The sequence below is a fragment of the Bombus pascuorum genome, chromosome 9 (genome assembly GCF_905332965.1).
Source record: "Bombus pascuorum chromosome 9, iyBomPasc1.1, whole genome shotgun sequence".
NCBI classification, from domain to species: Eukaryota; Metazoa; Arthropoda; class Insecta; order Hymenoptera; family Apidae; genus Bombus; species Bombus pascuorum.
This window is the reverse complement of record NC_083496.1, coordinates 1605091-1616101: the sequence shown is the minus strand read 5'-3', so window position 1 is coordinate 1616101 and position 11011 is coordinate 1605091. Positions and strand designations below refer to the sequence as shown.

Below are 11011 nucleotides of genomic sequence, written 5' to 3'. Positions count from 1 at the left end.
TGACTTAAAATTTGGTATGAATAACGTTTCATATGAATGGTTAATGCGCATCTACATTTTGCTTCTTAGCTAACGTTGTCAATCCATGTTGACGTTTATGTATTTTCAATTTTTTGATATTCATAACGCATTATTAATGCGATAAGAACGGTGACATTTTATTGAATGTTTATTTATCACGAAAGTCTTAGATGTGAAGTCTTAGATGAAGAATCTCTGCGATTACTATCCTATTCGCAAGCATATGACAGTTTGTGGTTTATTATCTTATTGTGAAGTGTCTCTTTCAAAATTTCAATATTCTAATCACCTGAATAGCATTTGTAATATTAGAGTGATCAAAGTTTGAAATTATTCAAAACAAGCATATTAATGTAATTGATTAGATATGTCTTGTCAAATAAAGGGAATTGCAAATCTAACCAATACAAGCAATATTAAAGAATTACTTTTTGGAGATTCTACTAGAAGACGTGAGTTACTGTATTCTTTTGTTTTGTCTCCTAAAGGAATGATAAATGTCAGTATCAACATTTTTTAGATGACATTCCACAAGATGAATTACCACTACAAGACTGTTTTATATCATTATCATCAACTGGAGATGTTCTTGCTATGGCAAATAATACAAAGATGATTATATTAATTTGTACGTCTCATATTATTGAATTTTAAATAGTATATTTCTACTATGTAATATATACATAACTTGTTTAATAATGACAGTATATTGAACCTAGAATATTTAATTATTTATAATTAATATAATAATTTAATATTAGCAAGGTGGGATTCATTAGAACCAGATGAGGCAAAAAATAAATTTCATATGATATGGTATGGTGAAGTTGCCAAAAAAGATAAGTAAGTCTTTGTTATAATAATGTTATGTTAATTTTTATATCTTTTTAATATGATAAATTTCTTTGAAAATATGTCCATATATTGAAAGTGTTTTTTAGTGAATGGATAACATCCATAATCTGTTTACCATTATTGTCATTGGGAAAAGCTAGCAGCGGCACTAATCCAGATTGGACATGTATTATAGTTGGTTTTAATACTGGTTTTATCAAGTTTTACACGGAAGTAAGTCAAGTTTAACTACATGTGTGATAATCATTCAGAAAATGTAATCCTTACAGTTAGACTAAATTATAATAGAGATGAATATAAAGTTATTTATTTTTTATTTAGACAGGTGCATTATTATTTGGAGAACAATTGCATAATGAACCAGTTGTAGGATTAAAATGTCAATCTTTTCGTTCACCTAAACACGTAGGTGATATTGGTTTGGCTGAAGAAGTTCATGTGACATACAATAGTGTTGTGTGTGTCTTGCAAGGTTTTCCCTTGTTTTCCACATTAAGGGCATGTAGAAATTATTTAGCTAGAGGTATAGAAATTAAAATTATGCTATTATACTATTGAAATTTAATATTTATAATAATACGTTTTTTTTTTTTGTACTTAAAGTTCAAGCAAACTGTGATGATCTACCACCTATTACAAATTTATCATATAAGAAATGGGGTTATAAAAGCCAAGATATTGTAAATGATTCAGAAGTAATTGGTACTACTTCTGTAAATAGCTTTGATCATCTAATGACAGCTTCAATTTGTGGTGGATATAACGCATCTTATAGATCTAGTGCACCACAGCATAATTTAGTTCTTGTAACTGGTAAACGTCCATTTGTTGGTTTTCATTATGCCTTAGAAGGTGGTTCAGCTCCAGTTCTATCAGATGTTGCAATAGCAATGGCCAGCAAACTAGCAAATGCTATTGGAACTGCTGTTCCGTAAGTGTTGCATAATGAATTCATGTTATGCATTTATTGTCAAAGGGATATATCATCTGCAAAAAGAGATATAGTTAAACTACATTAATTGAATGTCACATACAATGTTTTAATAATTGAAACTTTAATTGTTAACCATGTCATTATAGATAGAGAGAGTTTTGCAATTATATATCATTTCTTTACTATTCTTTCTGTTTAGTTGGCTTCCTCTCAATTGGGGAAATTCAAAACATCAGGCATCGCTTGAAGCATCAAAAACTAGTACTCATGAACCAGTTGAACCAATGACTTGTAGGTTTGGCTTAAGTGATGTTATGAGAGAGGGTTATTCGATAATATCCAGTCCAAATAAAGCACTGTCAGTAATATTAGATGCAATGGGCAGAGTATTATTAGTAGATAACAGATACTGCATAGCTACAAGAATGTGGAAAGGTTATAGAGATGCACAATGTGGTTGGATTGAAGTGGAGGAAGAAAAACATTCTGGAATGCACAAAGCATTTACTAAGTTTAAACAGACTCCGCAATTACGTTCTGCTTTCTTTTTAGTTATTTATGCTCCAAAAAAAGGTGTAATAGACATATGGAGTACTCAACAAGGTCCTAAAATTACTACATTTACTGCTAGTAAACATGGACGGTGAGTAACTTTCTTTCTTAGACATTTCTATTGGCGACTGATGTAAAATTGTTGGTTTAAGTGAGTGTTATTGTATAGATTACTTTATATCAATTATGGTCTTCTTGGTGTAAATGATAATGTACATCTATCAAAAAATAAACCACAATATTCGTGTGTATTTATGGATCCACTTGGAGGTCTGAAGGAAATTACAGTACCATTTCATTTTGCTCTTAATAGTAAAAATGGGAAAAGAGCGCGTGATATACATATACTTAAAAAATTGAAAACATTTTTACGAGAAGAGGACTTTGAACATGAGAAATTAATATCAGAAATTGAGAGTGTGTGTTCAGATTTGAAGAGTAATGAAATAAAAGTACAAACATTGGAAATGTTAATGTCAAATAAAAATATTATTCCTGATGCTTTACTCGCAGCTACAAATTGTTTTATCAAAAAGCTAGATGAATATGGTACGTACATATTTATTATTAATATATAGTTCTATACAAGGTTTTATTCCGCCAAACTGTTATTTGAAATAATAAACAGAATAAGTTTTATATTACAGAAAAAGAAGAAATGGAACCTACAACAAAAACACTTTATTTATTAACAACACAGTTACAGCAAATAATTAACTTTTATAAGCATATTAAATCTCAGTATGATACACCAGAGTATAATGTTTCTATAGATGATAATAATACAAGTTTACCTTTGACTTTGTTAACTACTGAAAAAGAAGTGCACAGAATTTTTGAATTGTTTAATAAAGTAAATAGTTACACGTGTTCAGATTCTAACACAGAATGTAGAGTAAAATTTAAAGAGGATGGAAGAATATTTTTAGATTTTTTATCTTGTTTCGAATTTGGAACATCAGGATTTATAGATATTAAAAAAGACATAAAATCAGAAAAAGAACATCAGATTTGTAAGTGTTTTAGTATATAATTTTAGGAATATATATTTTATTATTAATAATTAGGCTTTTTCTTTAGCTCAATTAATGTATAAAGGCTGCGTATATTCTTACGATAGAATTGAGACATGGAAAGAAGTCGCTAAGAGTAGTAACATTCAACCATTTGTTTTCATGAAATTTGCTTTAATATACTGGCTTAATAAGAAACGGGACGTATCTTTAGAACTAGAGCTAAAACAATTTACGCAGCTCTTAAATGCTATTTGCTCAATAGCCAGTAAGTTCGGAAAATATATATCGTTAATAAGTCTAAATTCATGTTGTTATAAAATAAAGCTTATTTCTATACCTATATAGGTGTTAAAGAGATATGTGCAGAATATAATGAAATATCTTTGTGGTGGAAAAAGGTTCGTAATATTCTTTTGGATTCAACAAATCCATTTAATGCACTTACTGCTGCTTTGATGTGCAGAGCTGTTGCAATGTCTGTAGAAAAGTATAGAGAAAAGTGCAATAACGAAACTGAGGATAATAATGTTCAAGAAGAAAAAGGTATCAAAAATGAGAATGATTTGAAAGAGATAAAGCAGCATCAAGACTCTGTTAACAATTTAAAATCAGACGATGAAGCGTATAACTTGACAAATGAATGGGAAGATATTACTAAAGATACTTGTCAATTTACGTTGCTTATTGCAAATCTTGAGGATATTGCGATTTTAGATGCTATTGTAAGGTAATTAGTAATGAAATTTGTTTTTAAGTATCACAATGCTTATAAGATTTTAATTTCAGCCAAGAACCTCTATCAGATACTACAACGCAATTTTTTGCACTACCATTTGTAAAATTTGATATATCTTTAGGATCTGTTCTCTCAAAAGGGAAAGGTATTGTAGCGTTGTAGTTACATGTTATAGTATTGTCAAAGAACGTATTTTTTATCTTATATCATTATAATTAGGTTCTGTATCGGAGATAGTTGCAAAATGGATTACTTCTACGGGTATTGATCCTTCTCAATTAGTAGATACAACAGATACGGAATTCGATCACACACGTCCAACAAATGATTCTTTAGAAGTACTGAATTCTTCAGACGAAGTTTGTAACGTCGGTGATGTTTCACAGTCTAATGTAGAAAAGCCTCTTTCAGAATCTCTTGATACAGAAAGCGAAGAGAAAGATACTACAAATGCTAATAAATGTATTTTAGGTAAAGAAAAATAGCATCTTCGTATTAACATTTCTTAATGGTCTTTTGGATTGTATTATGCATTTTTCTTTTCGATTTTCAGAAAGAATTAAATTATTAAAAGGTCATTTTCCATACAGTTTGACAACCAGTGTTCTGCTAGCTAATATCTGTTGGGAATTTGCTATGTCGTGGAATAAAGATATTTCGCAATTAAAGTCGCTCGAAGCTGCATTATGTGTTTTACGACAAATACCAATGAAACGTATGAGGCATGGTGAGAGAAGATTTTGGAAATTATTCGTTCTATATATTATACGTTTTTGTTATTTTGTAAGTAAATTACTTCTTTGTTAGGTGTTTGTTGCTTATTATGGTCAGTTCATATAAAAAAACGAATGGAAGCAGTTGCAAAATTAATTAATAAGCTTGGAAAACTGCCAAAAGAGAGATTATGTATGCAGGAAATCGGTTTATCTGATGCTCAAGCAGTTATATTTCTACAAGATTGTGTCACATTTTTAGAAATATTCATCGATGTAAGTTTTTGATAGATCAATGCTTTGTACAATAGAAGATTAATTAAAGCGATATAAATATATTTTATATCATACTAGTCTGAAATGCTCGAAGTAGGACAGAATATTGTAATTAAATCGGAAGAACTATGGGAAGCATGCACTTCCGGCCCACAACCCTTCGCTGCATTAGCTATTTCTCAAGCACCCGCTTGGTACGATCTAATCATGTTACATCTACAATTAGCTAATGTCTTACATATGATAGCGCATTTTAATTTGAAAGTTCTAAAACCATTGAATAATTTGTTTGATTCTGTGGTGAGTAAATCAAAAATATTGTTTATGAAATTTACATCTATATTTATAATCCTTATTCACGCTGAATTCTAAATATATAGGTACAGCCATACTTCTTCCAATCAATGGCAGACAAAGTAATGCTAACATGGTACAGAGACGATAAAAGAGATAATTTAAGAACCACATTTTTATGCCGAATAATTAATGCATCAATGGATTTTATCCATCAAGAAACAACAGATGGTAAAATGAGTAGTTCGATGCAAGCTATTCAATGGATGAGTAAATGTCATACGTTAGCATCTATTTGGAAAATAAGTAACGATGAACTAAGGATACATCAAGTTTGTCAATTATATGTGATTGGTTTTGACCGACTAGCAGAGGAAGTAGGTATAAGCAGAATTACAATTTAATATATTCAATAGCATACTACAGAATAGGAAATATTTGTCATTTCGAGATAGGTTGTTACAGCTGTAAACGATGTTGAGAAATTAGCAGAGGATCTTCTGCCGATTGCTGGGAGAAGATTGATGGCATATCTTTCAAAATCACCTGATCTTTTAGAGGAAGTTTCTCGTATAAGTCCAGCTCTTACTAAGTACTTGGAAAGTCTTGTGAGTTCTACATATCATAAAATTTATTTCGAACATTTTATTCTTAATAAATTTTAATATTAGTACAAATGAGATTACTATTTTTAGGACGTGCCGGACGTAATTTACACGAATTGTTCGAACGATGACACTATCGAATTGATACGACGAGTCTCGAGACATTTGCCCGAAACACACTCTAATTATCATCTTGCGCAATTAATGTTAGATGCGGTGTTTATTTACGAGGGAACGACATGATACTCAGATATTTAAGTAAAATTAAGATATTTAAGTAAATTAATTTGTTGTAGGGAATGAGTATAATAAATTTATCTGTGCTTTCTGTTTTTAATCCGTTGTATTGAATTTGATGTTTTAAGTAAATATAAAATATATTTGACATGTATCATTAACATCCCGTTACATCAGAGGTGCTTGAAACATTGAGATATAACACAGAGATATTTGACCACAACGAACTGTGACATAAATATGCATGTATGTTTATATGTCACATATGATGAATTAAAGAACGAATATTCTATAACTCTATGTATTTTTATTTAATTTTCGTTAAAAATAACTGGATATTTAATCATTTCGAATGATACATCTTACAATTATTAAAATATCTTGTAATTTACATACACTAATGTTGCGTAGCTTTTTTCTATCAACAATTTCAGTACTTTGAACTATATGTTTTCATAAAGAATCATTTAATTATTTAAACTTTTTAATTGTTCAAAATATACCGGTGCTTGAATACTTTTCGTGCCTTTAAGTACATTTTTCCGATTTAACTTTCAAAGAAACGTGACATTGAAAAGAAACAGTTTAATTAAAAACGTATTGCAAATCCCTTGTATTGTAGCCTACTAATGCCTTCCCAATTTGTAAATTCACAGCGATCGATCTGACTACCTGGACTTCCAACATTCGTTAGCCATTGTGACCTGAAATAAGAAAACTGATTATATTAGGAGAACGGGTTATCACGTATTTACATAATTTCTGATACAATTAGAAACTATTGTTTAAATTACTAATGAGGAGATTTACGTAATTTCTTCTCTTAACGTTTGCAATCTGGCAATTCTGGCTGCAACTTATTTACAAACAGATATCCGATTGTATTTCCGCTTGACATTTTTGTTTTTATTGTCTATTATTAGTTTTATGATGTTTGCGTATTTTATGATGATATTACGATTTTATCGCTATGCAATTCTTCTCGTCAAAGAAGAAGAGAAAAGCGAGTCTCGCTCTACTATTCTCGAAACAAAAGTTTATGCGAAAATTAAATTTTTTAATTAAAAACGTCGAATCGAATGAAATTTACGACAACTGAATTTAACTTCTATATTTATCGTACAAAGTATTTACGAAATATTAGTGTACGCAAGCTTAGATTAATCATTAATAAAGCCTTGATATCATCCGTTCTCTACACGCGTTGAAATCACTGCAGTGTTCATTTCCGCGTCTGTTTCATAGAATGTTGAATTTGCAAAATTTCATCAAGCTATTTTAGGTCGACAAAATAGCAGAGCAAATTTCTTGTAAATGATGTCTGTCAAATTAACGATCGCGTAAAATTGATTAATAAATTAATCGTCAAATAAGAGGGAATTAAATGTGCAAATTGTATACGCAACTATCTTCGATAGTGACGAGTATAGTTTCGCACGCTTCGCAATTATAATTAGCGGCTAATCAGACCGAGTTCAGATATTTTAAGCGGCTCTATCGAAGTAGGATCTTTAAAGTCGATCAGCTGTCTCGCGACAACAACAGTGACGAGCCATTGGCGCATTGACGATCAGATTTATCATCGATATTCTGAATACAGCATTTCGTTTGTGAAACATTTACAAACATTTACATTTACAAAGATTTATACGAATTCTTGAACTTATCCTTAAACCGAACAAACGTTCGTTTCATTAAAAAAAAGACAGCTTTATGTTTTTGTTTTCGATTAAAATACGAGCGCACAACGATGTCAATTCGGTGAGATTTTATTACTCGAATCAATTTTCTTTTCCTTCTTGGCAAAAGAATTTCCTTACTATATAAATAACATTTGCGACATACGAAGATAACGACAAACGAAGAAACAACGTATTTGAAACGAAGTTCCTGGACGAATTCCTTCTGGGGAGAAGCCAGAAATCAATGTTTCGTCCTCGACCGAGCTATTTTCTTTGACTTCAGGTTCACGAGCAGCGGAAATTCGACCGCGAAATCAGTCTCATGACATGTCTCTTAAAGTATATAAGTGCTTCATGTCTACGTTCAAGTTTATATTTATTGGTACGACAACGGCGATGTTGTTCGTCCAAGAGAAATAATTTATCTTTCTAGTATCTAGTTCCTTCTCTCTCTACGCAATTGGCAAAATATATGGATCAGTAGGTCTGGCTCACTTCTCTAAATAACGATTACATCCTTCTCATCTTATTCTTTCTTTGGCGTTCCTTATAAAAGAACTCGTTGCTCTTCTTTTATATCCTTATTAAGATGAACGATAACACCGCTGATATAGTTTCTCGTCATCGTTGGTCTAATTTGTAAGTGAATTGCAAGTATCATTCAGTTATGATCGTTTCGGTGAAATGAACAGAATCAAACGATTAATACGTCCAAGTTTGAGTGTTCTGAGAGAACATACTTCAGATCTGAGTCAGCATGTGCTTTTACGGTATGTGCGTGATATGGAATTGAACGTGGGATGTCGATTAAAAATCCCAAAAGTTTGATCAAATAGCTTGCAGAATAATTCGTGTATCTCTGCCGCGTGTTTTCCATGCAACGAAAATATATTATTTGCCGAAGAATCGTACGCGATAGAAGCGGTTGGTTGACAATAGTCGGAAACCAGAGCGATTCGGCGATAACTCGCGAAGGAAAGAGACAACGACGCGGTCCGCGCTATTATTTCATTAGATCATTATTAAAGTCAGGCCCAACTACCTAATGACCGTTACTCGGCAATTTGCGGCTAAGGTCACGCGATTTTACGGGAGCACTGAATTCGTGAGCTTACGTTAGCGCGCGTGTGTCATCAATTCGCGGAACGAACGAGAAGATCGGAAGGTGAAAGGAAGAAAAAGACGAAAGAAAGGGAGATCGAGAGTTCGTATTCTTCTACACCTGATGCACAAAACGAAGGAAGTTTAATCCAAACACTGACGAATTTCTTTCCATGTTTACCATGTCTTTCCATATAATTTCATTCTTTCGAAAATTTAAACTTGCGATTTAAATTCGATGTATGACATTAAAACGAAGCTTTTGCATAACGTTCGATTGTCATTATTCGTTCGTAACTGCAACTATTTAAACAAAAAGGTAATATTATTAAAGATTACATATTGCGATCGTTATTTCGAATAACAAGCATATCTGGGTTAATTTGATGAATTTATTCGGTCGTTCGAACGAACAAACGAGAGGAACGAAGCTCGGTTTTCCCTTCTTTCTACTTGTTTTCTTTCTGAGCGTAACGAAGAAAGCTAAGAGGGGGAATATGTTCTCTGCAAATTTGCCTTATTTTATCTCTCTTTCTTGGTAATCAAAGGAACAGATAAATTCGAACAAAAATGAACTTTCACATTGTTTACCGATCGGCGCCACCGACGGTTTGTGCAAAAGCTTCGTGACAAGGAATCGCAACTCACATCTGATCGATGAGCGCACGTGGTCCCTGCATTTTCCCGAGTATCGTGCCGGACTTGGTGTTCTTCACCCAGCCGCAAATCCCCAGTTGTTGACATATGTCCCTCACGTACTTTGGGAAATAGACACCTGACGAAAAGTATGCACAGTTTAAATTATGTAACACGACGCGAAAGAAAGAAAATACGAAAAACAGATTCCATTATTTTTAGCTCTATTATACCGTCGTCCCACTAATGTTCCTCATTTGCCGATGTCTCATCGACAATTATTCAATTGAAACCGAATTAGGCAGTGACAAGTCAAATTTTACAAGAATCTAGATATAACCTTGAACTTCCTTAAGAATATTAACAGCAAAGTAATGAACCAAATTGTCACCGTTCGAAGCAACAGAAATCTTTCGGATTCGTTTGTTAGTTGTTTCATTGAACCGAAGAACACGAAGAAAATTCACAAATTTTCTCTCCTCTCAGTATTAATTATCCATTGTTCCAGCGTCTGCTGTCTTACAATTGACATATCACTGCGTCCAACGCACATTTCTTTCGACCTTGACGTTCTATTCATCGCGAGCCGTGGTCCCCGTAATCGTAGTAAAACAACGCGAGAAATATTCGACGAAAGTTTGGTTTTAAACGAAACAACATTAACCGAATACTCGTCGACCTGCTGGCCAATAAAGCTACACTCTTACCCTGCACTTTGCCAAAGACCTCGAATTCAACGGAAAGTAGAGGTTCGTTGCAGAGAGGGTCGTCCGCTGCCATTTTACCAGGCGAAGGGGAAAAGTCGGGTCACCTTAGCTCCACTTCTTCGATTTGTGAAAATTCGAAACGTTCCCGATACGCGATCAGCATACAGAAGACGCTCGTTGTTTGGCGAAGATTTCTTTTCGTTCTCTTTGACGGGCACTCTCTTCACCTTTCGCTGTGATACGACCTACCGACTGATTCTGATCATTGCACCACGGCGTCGCGACGCCTCAAATAGACTCCCCACCCTGTCGGGTAGAATCCAATTGCGATCGATCGAAAATCGATCAACCACGACCACTAATCATTGTTGTTACCGATGTGTATCGTCCTTCGACCGTCCACATCTTTTCTCGGGGACCCTTTTCTATATTTTTAATCGCCCTTCGCGTATTTTCTTTTTTAGTCGCTCATTCATAGTCGTACGCATAGTCTTCTTGGCAGATAGGCTCACGACTTGCTGGCGTTGTGATTTAATTCGAAAACGATCGAAAGAGGTGGAATTGTTCCATCACTTTTTTCGTTACGATGAGTGTATCGTTATTTACCATTATTTATCAATAAAAATTTGTATTTCTCTTTGTATAT

The 11011-nt window shown here is 33.0% G+C and overlaps 2 protein-coding genes across 3 annotated transcripts; one reads left to right on the top strand and one right to left on the bottom strand.

The window, feature by feature from the left end:
- Position 1: 1 nt before the first annotated feature.
- Positions 2-6534, top strand: LOC132910358 (rab3 GTPase-activating protein non-catalytic subunit). Of its 2 annotated transcripts, XM_060966003.1 has the most exons (19): positions 2-473; positions 542-649; positions 783-864; positions 963-1089; positions 1198-1399; positions 1480-1807; positions 2010-2453; positions 2532-2911; positions 3010-3375; positions 3443-3643; positions 3724-4105; positions 4165-4259; positions 4334-4585; positions 4668-4841; positions 4922-5103; positions 5182-5403; positions 5484-5774; positions 5853-6005; positions 6093-6534. In XM_060966003.1, exons 1-19 carry the CDS (start codon positions 389-391, stop codon positions 6243-6245), a joined length of 4227 nt encoding a protein of 1408 aa, XP_060821986.1. In that variant the 5' UTR covers positions 2-388; the 3' UTR covers positions 6246-6534. The 2 variants fall into 2 exon arrangements, with proteins under 2 accessions (XP_060821986.1, XP_060821987.1); XM_060966004.1 differs by lacking the exon at positions 2-473 and having other exon boundaries at positions 953-1089.
- LOC132910362 (acylphosphatase-2) lies at positions 6327-11002 on the bottom strand. Its single transcript, XM_060966013.1, has 3 exons — positions 10366-11002; positions 9671-9797; positions 6327-6943 (listed from the first exon to the last, which is right to left on the bottom strand). Exons 1-3 carry the CDS (start codon positions 10436-10438, stop codon positions 6829-6831), a joined length of 315 nt encoding a protein of 104 aa, XP_060821996.1. The 5' UTR covers positions 10439-11002; the 3' UTR covers positions 6327-6828.
- Between the last annotated feature and the right edge of the window lie 9 nt (positions 11003-11011).

What these genes read in the sequence shown, in the direction of transcription:
- LOC132910358 (XM_060966003.1), top strand. Translation starts at nt 389, where the DNA reads ATGTCTTGTCAAATAAAGGGAATTGCAAATCTAACCAATACAAGCAAT. An exon ending in CAAAAAGCTAGATGAATATG is followed by an intron (nt 2,912 to 3,009) that starts GTACGTACATAT and finishes TTTATATTACAG; the next exon opens with AAAAAGAAGAAATGGAACCT. An exon ending in TGCTATTTGCTCAATAGCCA is followed by an intron (nt 3,644 to 3,723) that starts GTAAGTTCGGAA and finishes ATACCTATATAG; the next exon opens with GTGTTAAAGAGATATGTGCA.
- LOC132910362 (XM_060966013.1), bottom strand. Translation starts at nt 10,438, where the DNA reads ATGGCAGCGGACGACCCTCTCTGCAACGAACCTCTACTTTCCGTTGAA. An exon ending in GGTCTTTGGCAAAGTGCAGG is followed by an intron (nt 9,798 to 10,365) that starts GTAAGAGTGTAG and finishes ACTTTTCGTCAG; the next exon opens with GTGTCTATTTCCCAAAGTAC. An exon ending in CGTGCGCTCATCGATCAGAT is followed by an intron (nt 6,944 to 9,670) that starts GTGAGTTGCGAT and finishes TTCTTATTTCAG; the next exon opens with GTCACAATGGCTAACGAATG.